The sequence below is a fragment of the Tetrao urogallus genome (assembly GCF_951394365.1).
Source record: "Tetrao urogallus genome assembly, chromosome: 2".
Taxonomy (NCBI): domain Eukaryota; kingdom Metazoa; phylum Chordata; class Aves; order Galliformes; family Phasianidae; genus Tetrao; species Tetrao urogallus.
Window position 1 is genome coordinate 48,558,412 of NC_136814.1, and position 16,718 is coordinate 48,575,129.

At 34.4% G+C, this 16,718-nt stretch overlaps 1 protein-coding gene across 1 annotated transcript in view; it reads right to left on the reverse strand.

The window, feature by feature from the left end:
* LOC306958740 (nesprin-1-like) overlaps positions 1–16,718 on the reverse strand; it is a gene marked incomplete at both ends in the record, with an annotated part of 192,381 nt that overhangs the window by 131,454 nt on the left and 44,209 nt on the right. The window contains 12 exons of the mRNA XM_079550331.1: positions 1,218–1,368; positions 1,814–1,993; positions 2,546–3,174; positions 3,442–3,595; positions 4,755–4,921; positions 6,072–6,195; positions 6,307–6,494; positions 7,671–7,769; positions 8,288–8,515; positions 11,512–11,662; positions 14,194–14,354; positions 15,434–15,574. Coding sequence (XP_079406457.1) covers positions 1,218–1,368; positions 1,814–1,993; positions 2,546–3,174; positions 3,442–3,595; positions 4,755–4,921; positions 6,072–6,195; positions 6,307–6,494; positions 7,671–7,769; positions 8,288–8,515; positions 11,512–11,662; positions 14,194–14,354; positions 15,434–15,574 — 2,373 coding nt within the window. The remainder of the gene's footprint in view (positions 1–1,217; positions 1,369–1,813; positions 1,994–2,545; positions 3,175–3,441; positions 3,596–4,754; positions 4,922–6,071; positions 6,196–6,306; positions 6,495–7,670; positions 7,770–8,287; positions 8,516–11,511; positions 11,663–14,193; positions 14,355–15,433; positions 15,575–16,718) is intronic.

A 16,718-nucleotide genomic window follows, 5' to 3' on the forward strand; every position in this document is an offset into this window, starting at 1 on the left:
TAGAACCACAAATAATATCAGTACAAAATACTCAGGAGAATTCAGTACAAACCTGTTTAGAAAGGAATTAGACAAAATCATGGAAAGTTATTTCCTCAGAGCTACTACATATGCAGTGTTACGCTTGAGGAAATCTTTAAAGCACCTATTTCTAGAAGAGTTATCTGAAAAAGGATTTTAGTATCTCACATATAACTATACACACACACGTGTGTGTGTATATATATATTTATATATATATCTAACACTGATCTGTTTTATATATATATATAACAGATCAGCTACTAATCTGGATGCAATATGGCCATTCCTAGGTTATTATGGTAGGAGTTGTGCAAAATACTTTTCGTGCTCCAACTACTTCAGGTTTAGTTTAGGCTGCCATTGCAGTAGCAAGGCATTCTCTACAGAAATAGTCTCATTTTAAAGAGACATGAATTTTCACATATTTCTTTGACAGACAAGCTATGTTCCATCTTGCAGTTCTACTTAAAATGTCTATTAAAAAGATGCTATAAATATGCACAACTTAGAATGAGGTGTGACTGAAGAATTTTTAATGAAGAGCTTAGTAGGCTTTGAAATAAAATTACTTTCCAAATCAATGGAAAGAATTTAACTCAAAGCTGTTATTCCTGACAAGCTAGATAGTGATTTATAATGTTAAGAATATGATTTAGTGAAATGAATGGAATAAAGGGATTCATATTCCTTATCTTTGCTCAATGGTCAGTGTTAACATTATATCACTTCAAATAAGTATCTTTAAGGAAAGGGACAGATATAAGAGCCAGATTTGCATTTGAGGAAACAGCAATACTTTTTGCAATAGTATTCCAGTCAGCCTTTTTCTTTCATTGACCATTCCAACCAATTACCCAATATGGAAAAAGGTTAAAGTATTTTAACTGGAAATACATCCTCGTACTATGACCAAAATATCTTCATAAGATGTTTTATATAAAGAGCAGATAACTTATGCCTTTTCTATTTATTAACATTTTGCTCTTTTAGGTCCTAAAATGTTAAAATAGCAACAATGAAATATTCCTTCATGGACCTTACTAAAAAGGAATATATTCTTTCCTCACCAGAATCAATAAAATTTAAATCCTGAACATCAAGATCTGACAGTAAATTCAAGGAATTTTAAAGGTGGCCTAAGGCTAATCTCAAGTCAAGGATGATTTAAATCCCTCAAATGAAAATCTAGTTACCTTTGATAAAGTTCGCCTGATATCTTCACGATCCTTCCAAATGGACTTTATCACTGAAGCACTGTCAGCGCTGTCTATGACTTTCATCACTGTTGACTTCAAGCCGTGATACTCCTTTATCAGATCGATAAGAATGCAGGACTGCTCCTTTCTGTAATGGAAAAAGCTCTGTTAGCACAATTCATTGTCACATTTCTGAAAGAAGGTGAATGAGATGTAGCAATTCACCATAAGGGAATCAGAATGCAATCTGGAACACATTTGGAGTAGCCAATAAAATGCATACAGTTAGCAACATTTAGAATATTAACATTTAGTAGTCCAATTATTGGGAGCATCCCTTCAGGTTTAAAACATTGCATTCTACATCCCTGTTGCACTGAGATCAAAATAATCCACTGCTAAAAACAGGCTTCCCTTCCTCACCTTCCATTCCGCAGAACAGCCTATTTCTGTTCAGGTAATGGATAGAAGAATATGTTTTATTCTATTCTTGGTGTTTATACAGGTTAATATGGCAAGAAGTCAAACTCAAATAAACGGGTCTCTTTTCCCCACTACAAGAAACCTCTCCTTGTTCGTTGCTCACTACTTACTTTTCCTGTATAACTTTCTTGGTATCCTCCCACAGCGATGCTAAATGATTGATCTCTTTGTCAATTTCAGGAGCAAGAGTTATATCTTTTCGGGCTATTTGCTTTGCTTTGTCCATGAGCCACTGGAGTTCATGCTGGTGAGAATTGAGTTCTTCATCCAACTGGTTAAAGATCCTCAATCTGTAAGTTAAAATGCAGGTTACAAATTTATTCATTTTCCCTTTCTGGTGAGAAAAAAAGAGGGGTAAGGAAGACAGAAATAGCTGTTCATAGAGTTATTGTCCATAAAGTTCAATTTTTCTAGTATTTCCTAAAATATCTTCAGAAGATAAAATGTATCAGGAAAAGAAATAAAAGTAACAACTGGGCTCAGAGTTTGATTTTCCTAATACATATACAGCTACACAAATCTGTAGAAATACATGTCTTCACCACACACTGTCATTTGTAAATATCATAGAATATTTACATGAGTATTTTATTACAATAAGTGTTTTGACTCATTCAGCAGTCTTCAATTCTGAATGGAGAGAATCATCTATTTTGCATGGGATTCCTAGTGACTGCTGGGAGTTTGTATTCCTTTGAACAAAATAATGTGTTTTAACAAAGATTTTCTTCTCTGTTATTTCAGTATAAAAGATTTGAGGGACTTGTTGAATGTTGTGTTCATGTTCTTCCTCCATCCAAACATAAAGAAGTACCAATCACAAGCATTAATATTGTTTTTACCTTTGCTGGAGGGCTTGCAGTGTTGCTTCTCTTAGGCCCTCCTTGTCAGCCTTTTCCTCAGTATCTTCAACATTCTTCAACAGTTCTTCTTTCCGTTCCATGAAAGATCTTCTCAAGGTTGCAAGAGCTTCTGCCTCACTCTGTTTTGTTCCAAGCAGGTTTTGAACTGCCTCCAGTTCTAAGTACAGATGGTCTACCACAGCCCTGCAGGAGGTCCTCTGCTCAGAAATCCCATGCTTTAAGTGATACTGGGCCTTAGTAAGCGAACCATCCAAACTGATGGCAACAGATTCCAGCTTGTTAAGAGACTGAATAACATCATGGAGGTCCTTCTCCAGTAATTCCGATTTAGCTTTGTCCATATTTCCTGTTTTCTCCACTGTCTGCCTCAGCTGGTGGAGCTTTTTTGATGCAGCATTATGGAGCTCCAGGAATACCTGCAGCTGATCCAGAGCCTCTTTTCTTTGGTTAGTTATTTGATTTGCCTCCTGGAATATCTGAAAGCAATCTTCAGTTTTCCCTTGCAATGTCTGTTGGTCCTCTGGACAGCTGAAAACACACAGTTTATCTACAAGGTCCTTCAGACTTTGTAACTGCTGTTTCTTACTTTCAATTTCCGTTGAATGGTTCTATGGGAAAGAAAGAAAATAGGAGGGCTGCATTTCCTTTTGCAACTGAAGGTTCAGAAAACATTCTATTATTGAATTTGCAAGTAAAACAACTACTATTTAATGGATTACATAAAGCACAGTTCAGAGTTATAATTTTGTTTTAGTCTGGTCAAATGATAGAAATGTGTATGCGACCACAACAGAGTATTGGCTTTCAAGGACTGGTAAATAACATTATGCATGGTACAATTTGTCTGGCTTTAATATTTACATCCAGAAATTTACCTTATTGTGAGATGCAGCTAATTCTTGATCAGCTGTGTTTATCTCTGAAGTGGATTGTAGTTCAGCAAGAAACTGCTTAATCCACTCTGAAAAACTGCAGAGGAGTTCATCAAATTGTCCATGCTCAGCAACAAGAGACTGAAGGAAGTTGATCCTATAAGATGTCAGATGTAAACATGAAAGCACTTGACAAAAATCATTTCTCAGAATTAAAGTCCCAGCAAACTGGACAGTATAAAAATCACTGCAAGTGGAAGGAATCAGTAATCTACATTACAAATGCTAAGACTGCTGTGTTGATTACTTATCTGGGAAGTACCAGTTTATCTTTCCTTTCCTACCATTTTGTTCATATCAACTGTTAGAAGGGCCTTTAAGCAACTAAGTCCTTCAACTTCTCTTCATGACGGTAGTCCCAGCAAAGAGGATGATATTCAAGCTAAAATTCAGTCCTCAGAGCATGTTTATGCTATCTGCAACAGTGTACTTGAGGTAAAAGTCCAAAAATGTAGGCTGAATGTTCAAGTTGGACTGAAATAAATGGAGGTTCAGAGGAAGAATATGTCCAGCACCTAGTAGAACTAGGCTTCTAAACCTTGATCTTAAAAACGCCCTTGCTATCTGACCACTGCACATCTTTCCTTAGAAATCTCTCTACATGATTTTCAACATGAAATGATATGTAGAAAATTATTAAACTGTAAAATTATTGTATTAATAAAGGATCTAAAAGATGCCAACAACCTGGGCCTGTTATTTAAGTCACTTTGCAACCAGTAAAATGTGCATGTTCATCACCAATCAACTTCAATCTAAATATATAGTAACATATATTTTCAAAAGAAGAGGCAACATTCCTGAGTTGAAGATGAGCCAGAAGCCTAACAATTGAGAATTTATACTATTCACTGAAAATGAAACATCCAAAATGGGTTTTATAGGACAAAGGTATAGCTTTGCACAAAGTAAATAATACAACTTAAGAAATGAAAAACAGATAGTACATATTCTGGAAGTACTTTAGGAAGTTAGGTGGGAACGTATAATTGAGGAAACAAAACATTAATCCCACTTCCTGCCTCATACTCCTTGTGACAGAAATCTATCAAAAAGCAGGGTGAAGTTATGCGAAAAGACATGATAAATCTGTGAGATTCACCATCCTCCATTCCTAGAAGCACAGAGCACCCTTAAATCCTTTCATGTTTGTTTTCTTAATGGTTGTACTGTAGAACCACGTTTCAGAATTGAAATTCATGTTTTGGATATGAATTTCTCATTTAACACATAAAAAAATACTCTAAAGCACACACCTTTTATCAATAGTTTGAGGTAATGCTTTCCACCTCTCATCCAGCTCTTTACATTTTTCTTTTATTGCTTTCACACACTGTTTGGAAGCTGTTGGGAACAGTGACTCATTTAGTTGCAATAGGCTCACGTAGACGGAAGCATGAGATTCAAAATCTGCTCGCAAATCCTGGGAAAACAATGGAATGTACAGCATTTTGATTCAATATGACGTCATATTATGCCAAATAGCAATAATTATTTAAAAAATAGCTAAGGATTTCCAATACACCACTTTGAGAGAAGTGCATGAGTACATCTAAGTACTTAGAGGAACTGAGATCTATGAGAGCATGAGGGTACTCAGTATCTCTTATATAGCTATATCTTTAATTGTGATTCAGGAGGGATTCTTCAAAAGTCTTTTTGTTGTTTTTTTTTTGTTTGTTTTTTGCTGCCTTTTTTTTTTGTTTTTATACTTATGACAAAGTGGAGCATGCAAAATAGCAGTGAGTTTCTTTTCTGAACAGAAGATTATTACTGTGCATTTGGCTTCTTGGAGCTTTACAGATCTGGCTTTTTTAGTTTGAATGGAATCTGAAAGGCTCTAATAATTATCTTTACAGAGCTCTGACTTGGAGATTCAGCAGCATCCCAGCACCGAGGAACAAAATGTTACACCTAGCCATATGACTCATTTGGAATATGACCCACAAACATGGCTGGAGAAGCAGACAGCTACACTTGTGAAGGGGGTATAGTCTGTTAGGAGGAAGACTTTCCAAAATATATGTACTAAATCATCTTCTCATGACTGTACGCGTTAATTTGAATGCAGGAGTCTTGAGAGCTACATACGTATTAATTCACTTGGATGTGAAACATACTTTGAAACGAAACAGGGCAATCCCCAGGACAAGAGACATGAACATTCTGGAGAGCATCCAATAAAGGGCCACAGTTATCAAGGGACAAGAGCACCTCTCCTACGAGGAGGGGGTGAGAGAGTTGGGACTAATTAGCCTGGACAAGAGGCGGCTAAGGGAGCAGAATTGCTTAATAAAGGAATTTCTCTAGAGAAATGACCATCTTGGAAGCAGATCAATATCCTTCTTTGATAAATAATAGGATATATTAGAACATAATTTTTCTTGAGCAGGCATACTGTATTTGCAAATAACATTTTTCCTGTCATTTTCTTGTCTTTGTGGTGTAGTATTTCCCTAACACATTTCTAAAGCCCAGAATCAAGTGACTTTTCAGATGACAGTTGAACAACTGAATCCTTTAAAAGCTACAGAAATGTGGGGGAATGTTTCAGTCTTTCCATTGAAACATACCTGCAGCGATTGCAGTTCACCTTCCAGCTTAACTCTGTCAGCAGAAACATACTGCTCTGAAGGCCTGGCTGCAGCTTCACACCCTTCCAGCCAGATCTGGAAAGCACACAGCTCTTTCTCCTGCCTGAGAAAATTACGTGTGGAGCATTACCAAAACAAGCCCTCCCCTTGATCTCATAGTCTGACAGCAGAAAGGTCTCTGTGTCCATCATAGCAGACGTAGTAGCTTACTTACTTCTGCCATCGAGCCAGAAGAGTCTCCAGCAACATTTGTTTCTCTTTAGCATTTTCTAATACCTTCTCATATCTCTGCTGTAATGCTGTAATCTCCTGAGCAGCTTTTTCTTTGTTGGCAGCCTTTCGGGCACAGACTGAGAGAGAGGCCAGTGTGTTACTCAGTTTTTCCACAGTATGACAAAGGTCCTAATGAACATGTAGAAGAAGAAGAAGTTGTATACATAAACATCAAAGCTACAGTAATGATGTTGGAAAAAAATTCTATACTTATACCCATAGTTTGACAAAATGCCACATTTTCCAGACCAGAAAGTTACTTTATATATTACATTTAACTCATAATCTATCCTAGATACACACATCCCAAGTGTATCAATCACCACAAGCCTGCAGTGGGGAAAGACTATCTTATCTTAACAGTGTTAAAGAAAAGCCTGTCAGGAAAGAGAAGTGAGATATTCTGAACAGGTGTGCAGTGCAGAATGATCATGTAGGACAACTCTGTATCCAAACCCCCCATAGCATGCTTTAATTTATACAGATACAGTAATTACAAATAGTCCCTCCAAACTGAGAGGACTGCAGTCTATGGCACGATAAGGGAAAGACAAGGAACATGTACAGTGAACTTCGGTCAGAATGGAAGATAAAGACTATCATGGCAAGAACATATTACAAATTCAGGAGAGGAAAGGAAAGGAAAGGGAAGGGAAGCTATGTCATCAAATTCATAAGAGATTGGGTTTTATATGTATTCTGAATACCAGTCCATTATTTGCTTTCTAATTATGATGGACTCAACCAAATACTCAAATACAAAGAGACTTCTAGCATCTCAGACAAAATCTTGTCTGCCAGAACCGTTCAGTTTCTGCATTGTCCAAAACAAACAAACAAACAAACAAACAAAGCAAAAAACAAAAAACTTCCAGGGCAATTCATTTTTTTAATTTTATGTTTTTAATCAGAATTCTCTATATCAAGACGCAAGTTTCTTAAAAATCCTCGAGGAACAATGTATCCTAGAAATGTTTCTTATCTTTTTTTTTTTTTTCACAATGCTCTAGATGCATAAAATTAAAAATGAAAACCTGAACATTTGAATCATACTTTTAAGGCTTTCCTTTCTCTAGAATAGGGAAAAGCCCTCCAAACATGTTGGAAACAGTGAAAGACTTAGCAGAAAATGTCTTCTGGAGCCTTCACCAGGTCGACCCACCCTGACAATCAGCCCTGCCTCCATCATAGGCTACAGGACTTCAGGCAGCCCCTGGCCTGGGGGTTTATTGGGGCTTTTGTAAGGAGCTCAGTGTGGTAGCATTTCCCTGACTCAGCAGCAGAAGTCACAGGCCACATGCTCACCGTGCAATCCTGTAGGTCTCCATACGTTGCTGATGATGAAGTGCACGATGTGAGAGGCTCAGCTAACTTAGTTTCAAATTCAGACACTGACTGCTGCACCTATGAAGAAAAGGAAATAAAAACAGTCTGTAAACAGCAAGAAATACAGTCATGCTTTAAATAACATTTTATAAATATTTAGTGCCAAGAAAATATTATATTTTAGTCTTTTGTAGTTCTGAGTATTTTTTGAAGTTAAAAATCAAACTGTACACAGCTCCATGGGACTGGGACAAGATAATGTTCAATTTCCTCATAATGTATCACACATGCATGCTAACAACCAAATTACAGAATTCATAGATATGTGTTTCACCACTGTAATATCCAGAAGACTCATACAGATTTTCTAAAAGACAGTGTACATTTTTCAGTGTGTATATTAAAATATCTTCCCAAGCCTGCTTTTTAAGTCATTCAGAGCAAAAATGTACCTGCAGAGGTCTTGTGATTACCTTAAAAAGCTACTCATGTTCTAGTTCATTCTAGTAAAATATAGCATTTTATATTCAATTTTGGAAAAACAGAACAATTCTATAAATTGCAGAAAATAACCCATTAGATTTTGTATTGTCTACCTGTTTAAGACTTTCTTCATATATTTTCTGTGCTGATGCATTCCCTGCGATGGTTCCTTCCAATCTCTGTGCATGTTCTCTTAGCTCTTCCCAATACCTTTTGATATGAGTCAGTTTGGCTTTAATATGTGCGCATTCTCCAGAAGTAACAAACTGGGTAAATGATTTGGCTTCTTCTTCTAGTTTTGAGATTCCATTTATTTTACCATCTATTTCTGTATTAATAACCTAAAATGTAAAGTAATAGTAAACAAAGAAGTACAATATTTTTTAACTCTTAGAAATATACTCTATTCTTCTTTCTTTCACCTTTGTTACCATTGTCCTTTATTTAAAAAGAGGAGAGTTCATTGACTTATTGAAAAATCTAGTTATGAAAGTCTCTAATATGCCCTATAAACTCCCTTTCTTTTTTTCTTAAAATCAGTCTGCCACGAAAAGGGTGCCTATTTTGTTTCCTTTTCTAATTTAAAATGATAGTGTGGTATAATAGAATATAAATTAATTTAGATGCTGAGTTAAGGCTAACGTGCTCCCAGGCAGAGACTATATAAAGAACTTAACTGAAGTACAAATTGGATTTTACCATAAAACTATTGTGACAGTGGCTTTGGTACTTTGCAGTTATTTTCTATATCCATTACTAAATGCGTAACTACTGACTTTATATTTCACCAGGTCTAAGACAATTTCCTCCTGGTGATTTTACTGCAATTTAGAGGGAGACTTGACAGCTACAATAGGCAAGAGAGAAACTTCTGGTACTTTTTATTTGGTGGCTGCTTGTTCAGAAAACATCTTAGAACTTGGAGATTTTTTTTTTGTTTTCATGACAGAGTTCTTTTAATTTCTGCTGGTGTAGCATGTCCTTGGAGTTCTCTCCAAAAAAGCTGGAGAATGTGTATCAGGAAGGGAACTGAGTGAGCCTAAATATCTCATTGAAATTGGAAGAGGCACCAGCATTCTCAGACATAATAATATTAAGATATGTGTGCGTGTGACATCAACCTAAAACTTTCCTTAAAATTCACCCTCATAGGCCTAAACATGCCTACTTTCTGGTATAACTGCAGTAAAAGTACAGTACCTTACATGACATTAGACAGCTCAGAAATGGCAACATTGAGTCTAGAATTAGTAGGGTGACAGTATAGGAAAAAGAATGTGGTTCTGTAACCATTTATGCATCCTTTTATGTGATATATTCTGAATTAATTCAGATTATAAAACATCTTTTTTTGCATGAGAACACGAAGCTGAAGAAAAATAGTATATTCGCCTATTTTAAGCTGAAATTATCTAACAATGCAGCAGATACAAATTAGGCCGCACTTATTTACTCCCACACTCTTCTGTTAAATTCACTCAGTTATATAAAAGAAAGTGTATAATTGAGGCCTTCAGGATCTCATTGAGTCTACCACCAGTTTTCACTCCTTGTGAGAACTGTCATTTTGTCCACCAGGAATTTCAGAGAAATGCGTAGGTGAAAATCTGGCTCTGCAGACATCACTTCAGACATCATTTGGGTTTTGCAAATGATGTCATAAAAAGCAGAATATTACCACTAATATTCATGATAGTTATATTCAGCTGACCCCCTTCCTTTTTTTTTTTTTAAATATCTGTTCATTCAAATGTATCAGAACAAATTATTTTCTCTTCATTTAGCAAATCCTTACTAAAATGATGTTTATGAATTATGAACTATGTGCACTGAATTATGAACTAAAATATGCTGATAAGCATTGTGACACAAACTAATCCATCAGGAAATTTACACTAAAATACAGCAATATCTGCAAAATTAGAACCGTGCTCATGAAGGAGACCTCAGGCTACATCCACGTCTGATGTTATCTGACTTATAACTGCTCATAAAATTGCTTAGTTCACCTGAGTTTCAATTATGAACCCTCAATTTTACCAGGGTTTTTTTTTGTTTCTGTTTACTCAAACATTTGAAACAACTACCTTTCAGCCATTTTCATTCTGTTGACATGTTTAAATGAAGAATTGTGCTGGAATATCCAGAAACTTGGAAGATGTTGATAGAATTACTATTTATCTGCTTATATAGCATGGAAGACCTTGTCTGAAATATTGGCCTGAATGCAGTGGTGGAGCTTATTTAGGCTCCATTTAGACAGGAAAGAATTATTACACTGTAATGCAATATTAATATCATTTAATCAATTTATTTTCTGTCTTTAACATTAGCATCCTATATAGTAACTACTGACAAATAAGAATAGATGACAGTGTATACCAGTGGAACTGGAACCACAAGGAAGCTGCTTTTGAGTTGTAGCAATGAAGCAGAAGAACAAGCATTGTTTTATTTTTCAATGATAAAATCAATAAAGTTAATTAGCTTGGTCTGTATGACCTTGTGATCAAATAAAAACAAAAATGTCTGTTGGTAAAATCTTTCCATCATACAAAACGATGGGATCTTTTTGAAATATGTATCATCAATCAGGTGCATGACTGCAATAAGGCTGCACAATTTGCACTTTCTGAAGAGTAGGTAGGTCACAAATTAAAGAAAATTGTAAACACACTAAAAAAAAAATCTGATCCCATAGAAAGACACAGCCCCATGTAGGAATATTTTCTTAGTGGAAGGATATCAAGGCAGACTTTGAAATGGAAATGTTTGGAGACAATGTGCATCTTAGTTTGCAACGAGAAACTAAATGACACAGAATTTAGGACTTTGTAAATGTAATTGCAAAAAATGGAATATAGATTTGCAAGCTACAAAAAGCAATAGTTCCTTTATTAGTTCATAATAAAACATACATAAATCAAATTATAACTTTAGCTAGAAAGATTAAAATGTAGATCAATATCCACTAGATGATGCATGTTTAATTAAAAAAAACACCACCTATATAGACTTTGTATATATGTATCTACTTTTTTTTGCTAAAATAAAGAGTATAAATTCAATAATTAACTATATGCACAAAGACTCCATATCTGGAAATAACCACTAACAGAGAAGGCAGAAGAATTTTCCTTCAGCTTAAGTAAAATGTTACTGTTTGGTATCTTAATATACTAAGCGTGTCATCTTTATACCATGTTTGTTCTGAAACGCATAAAATGTTTGTTCTCCTTGGCTTCTACAAAAAAAAAAAAAAAAAAAAAAAGAAAAAAGAAAAACCAACCAAAAATCACCCTGTTCTTTAATGCTCTACATAACAAGAACTAATCACCTTGATTTGGCTGATCTGTGTGTCCAAAGGAGATGAGAGTGTTTCCAAAGTTTCCAGTTCTTTTTCTTTTTCAGCTATCCAGGTGGACAGAGCTTCAAAATTTTTGCCAAAATGATCCCACTTGTTTTTCATCATTTCCATTCTTTTAAGACTAAAATTAACCAAATTAATTAGAGAGAATAAACAGTTTAATATAATGAAGTTGTCCATATTCTTGCTTGAATAAAGATGTAACTAATTCAGACTACAGGAAAGGCATTTTAAAATATCCTGGCTTTAGAAGACCAAGATATGCAATTCAATTCAAACCTGGCTCTCTTTTAGACAGTGCACCTGCAGTCAAACAATTACATTAGGCATAATGTGGACACCAAAAGGTGAACAGAATACAATTTCATTGACCAGTTGTATGTAAAGAATTTCATGACAGCAGGAAGTATATCATAGAAAGTGTGATTTATATGGAACTACGTGGAATTTTGATTATATCAAGCATCTAAAAATAGAGATTACTGTGCACAGATGTTAGTTGACAGAGCCTTTAAATCAATAAAGTAGAAGTGTTATAATGAGTATATTAGAGAAGTAAATGTTTTTAGATATGATTGATGGCTTTATTGGACTTGATTTTTTTCTACAACAACAATCTGCCTGTTACATAGGAAATCACTTTTTCCTGGGGCAATTATTTGATATTGAGCCAAAGAATCAAGAGATGACTCAACTATCCCAAAGTGAATATATATGTGTATATATGTAGGCTTTGAAATATATACATATATATCTCTAATGTATGTTTCAAAGCCAATATATGTCAAAAAGAGTCTGTACGTGAGTGATGCTTATATCTTATGGATAGTAAAACACCCCCAATGTGTGGTCACATATAAGAGGCCTAAGTTCCTTACAAGACCTAACGTTAACTTCCTATGTACAAGTTTCTGTTAATTTCTGGTCATTGTAAAGATATCAGTGCTAATGTAGGTCCTGCATGGAGTTTTTGTTTTGCTGACTATACAAAAACATCATTAGAAAAGTTTGAATATTACAAAATTCCAAAATACATTTTTCTTCTAGAAAACATTCATTTTAAAAGAAGTTTTTATTTTCATTTCATTTTTCTCTTAGTAACACTAGAGGAAGCTGCAGGAAAATATGGCATCTAAAATTTGGCCTTGCTATTTTTCCTTTTTTATTTTCAAATAAATTTACCTTTTCTTTTTACTGATATATGCACCACTTGTATTCAGTTTAAACTATTGGAAAAAGATTTTTATTGATATGAGTTACAACATAGCTCTTACACACTGATTGTGCGTTCTGCAGATTAACTATAGAGTTGTTCATTTTCACATTTTGCAGAAGAGAGTTATTTTATTATCTGCTGTATCACAATACCACAGACATTCTGCATAATGCATACATTCAGCTAAGATTTCTTCCACACTGAGATCAAAAGGGAGTATCAACATAGCTTTCATTTAGCAGTAGATGGCTTTAAAATCCTCATTGCTGGAAGGATAAATTTCCTATATAAAAGAAGGAGGACACTAAAATCACTCTTTTTCTGTAACTTTGGAGAAAAAGGTAAAATATTCAGAAAGATATGGTAAATTTTTTGTCTATAAATCACTCTCATTACTCCATCCTGAAGAGAGTGAAACACAAAAAATAAATCAGACCAACAGCAATTAATAAGTTAATGTTGCAGAGGCTAGTTTTATAACTCTTCTCTGTTCAAAAACTGTTGTTTTACACCAGAGAGAAAAATGCATTTAATTCATAGTAGCATAACAACGGTCAATAAGGGAAAAAGCACAAAACATTAATGATGGCATTGTCTTTTGCTCATATTCAGATGGGATACTTAGTATTCCACCACAGAGTGTCTTCTCAAACTTGTATGGCAAATTAATCTGCACCATAAATCCAGTAAGACAACATAGAATAGGCCTATATTGTCCATCATTTGTGGGTCAGCTCTAAAAATACAAATTTCAAACACGCATACAAATGTATGTGTATATAAGAAAAAAAAAAAAAAGGCAAAAGCTGAAGTACAGGTAGAGTGACTTTGAGCTTAATAACTTTGAGTTACTCGGGGAAAAAAAAAGATGAGACTTTAACAAATGCCAAAAGCTACAAATATTCACAGCAGTTAAGAATATTTTTTTGGAAATTAAACATTATTACTTTAGCCATACTTTGGCAAATGATGCCTTGTTAATTTGTAATGGCAGAAACAGCTTTTGATATTCTCCATGAAATAAAATCTAGGCATTCAACTAAGATAAAGGCACTTCTTTACATTCATATGGAGATAGGGGAAAATAAAAATTGAGAACATGGTAGACATTCTCATATTTGCACTGAGAATTTTTGTTCCCAAAATATTCAGTATTTGAGAAATTAGATTAATTACTGGGGCTTAAAGATAAGAACTGTGATAAGACAAATGCAACTACAGTAATTTTGTAAATAATGTATTACCTAACACAGATTTATTTGCATGTGTTGCAATTCTGCATTTTGACATATTTGATACTATAATCTTGTAGCTATGCCATGATGAGTTGAAAATGATGGAGCTGATGAAATATCACAAAATACTATCAAGGGATTTTAGAGATCTAATACAATCTTATAGTGGAGAATAAACATTAGGACTTGTTAAGAACATACTCTTCTTCTAGAGTAACATCCACTTTTTTTACTTGTTCTTGGATAGATTTTGCCTGCTGCTGCAGGGCTTGTTTTCTCTTTGAACCAAGCTGTATCTCAGAAGAATTCTTCACCAAGTTTTCAGCTTGTACTGCCATGGCTTCACTGTGTTTAGAAAGCTCCTGTAATGATATAAGACATATTAGCACAACTGTACAATTTCATATATTTTCACCAAAATTATTTTTTCTCGTTTGTGGTTGAAAAAGGTTTTGCACTTTTATGAAGTCATAAGTGCCCTAAACATGTATTATGAATGTGTAAATACACAGAAGGAATCTCTAAAGAAGGCTTACCTACCATGTTGCCTTTAAGAAGTTGGTGTTGTTTTTTTGTTTTTGTTTTTGTTTTTAAAGAAGTTTGTTCATTTAAAAAAAAAAAAAAAAAAACCAAAACTATATTGAATAAAATATAGCTAGGGGAACTATATACTTTCAAAAGATTTTAGCTCAACCAGTGGAAGTTTTTCTTATAGCTCCTCAAGAAAATTCTTTATGAACTTCAGAATATTATATGCTTTCAGTAATCATCTTTAATTTACCCTTAGACACTATCCCTTACAGACATGTCTTTGTAATATCTTGTAGCTTGTAATTTCACTTTGTTTACCAACTGTTTTCTGTCATACATGGTAAATATGAACGGTCAAGAAGGTGGATATAATTTTGTATAAACTCCATCAAAGTGTAAAAACTTAAAGAAATACAGAGCACTCAGGAAAGTCAATCACTTGTAGCAGAAAATAAAATGGGCTGGGATGTTCTTCTCATATGAAGAGCACCTGACTTATGGCTTCTTTATAATGGAAGTCTCTCCTTTGCCTTCTTCAGACTAGACGAGTGCTAGTTTGCATAAGCCACATGACCAGCAAAGAGCCACTGTATGTGGGTCTTTATGTATGTCAAAGCTTGATGCTGCTTAGCTTACTACTGTAAATGTTCGCTGAACATAAAATGGGAAGCCCCCAAAATCATTTTACCCCCCCATCTATTTACTTCATCTATGGATGTTGAGTAATTCTTCATGATCTTTTCATGAAATAACTGTTTACCTCTGAACGATTTTTGCAATCTCTAATCTCTATAGGCAATTTGTACCAGCATTAGCAGTAATCATGCTAAGATTGTATGCAATGCACTTGGACATGCTAACAAAAGAAGCAGGAGGATATCTCAGCTCCTGTATTTCTCACAGGGAATACCTTTGTCTGATCCAGTTCTGAGGAGAGGCTCTCTAAACTGCTAAAGTTTAAGATACGTTCAAGCGCACAGCTTGCTTGATTTAGATATTTTACTACTGTTTCTTTGTCTCTTTCAAACTGCTCCCATTTATTTATTGTGACCTACAAAAAAGAAAACAAGAAAACAAATGAACTGGAAAGGAACCACAAAAAGGACAAACAGGAGAAAAAAAAATCATTTTAAGTTACTAAAGAAGGAAAAAACCCCAGAAATTCCTATCATAAAATAAAACTATTTCTCCTGGAATGCTACCTATTCTACACATGAAAATGTCCTGAACACAATAAAGCTTTCATTTTTACACTAATTCACTGATTTTGCACGCTTTCTAAACTGCTAGGAATATTTAAAACATATTTTATATTTAAAACTTATACATCTGAAGGGATGACTGCAGTTGCTTACTGGCTTATGGTGGCAGGAATCAGTATTATATCTAAAAGGATTTTCAAGTCTTCTCATGAAAAAATTACAGTAGAAAATTGTGAAGAAACATAAGGATATATTTTTTCTTTTTGACCAACATTTTACTGACTAGGACTATACTGCCAGTTACAAGAATTATTACAAATTATTTATGACAAAAATATTTTCTTGATTCTGAAATAAAGCACAGCCAAATTACGATTTTGTATTTGGGAAAAAATGTATTTATAATAAATTATTGAAGTTATTGAGGCTCCATTGATCACGTTTTGCATCATGTGTTTTAACACTGGGAATAGTTTTTATGATTGTAAACAGTCAGGTGAAGTAGTGGACAGCTATATTCCAATTCTTCTTAGGGAAATATAAAGGACAATCCAGATATGGGTGCAAGAAGCTTTAAATTTTAATCCCAGTTTAGTCAGTGATAAGTTATACAGTCCAAAGCAATCAATTTTTTTTCTGTCACTGCTTCTTTCTTCTCTAAATTTAGGATGACAAGTACTCCAACATTCCAGACAAAGATTATATTTGTGCAATATCAGATGTTACTACTGTAACATCCAGGCTGAGTACTCCAAATTAAAGGTCACAGTCGTTTTATTAACCTGAAGAAAAGATTAGCTAATTGAAACAGTAATACACAGATGGCTACTAAAAATGACAGAGAATATTATGATAGAGAGTTTGGGACTTTTAAATACTTTCAAACAAAATGCTAGTTCTTTATTAAGTACGTAGAAGCTTCAAGAATTTTTTATGAAGGTACTGATCACAAAGATCCTGAGGATCAAGATTCAGAGATAAGAAACTACATCC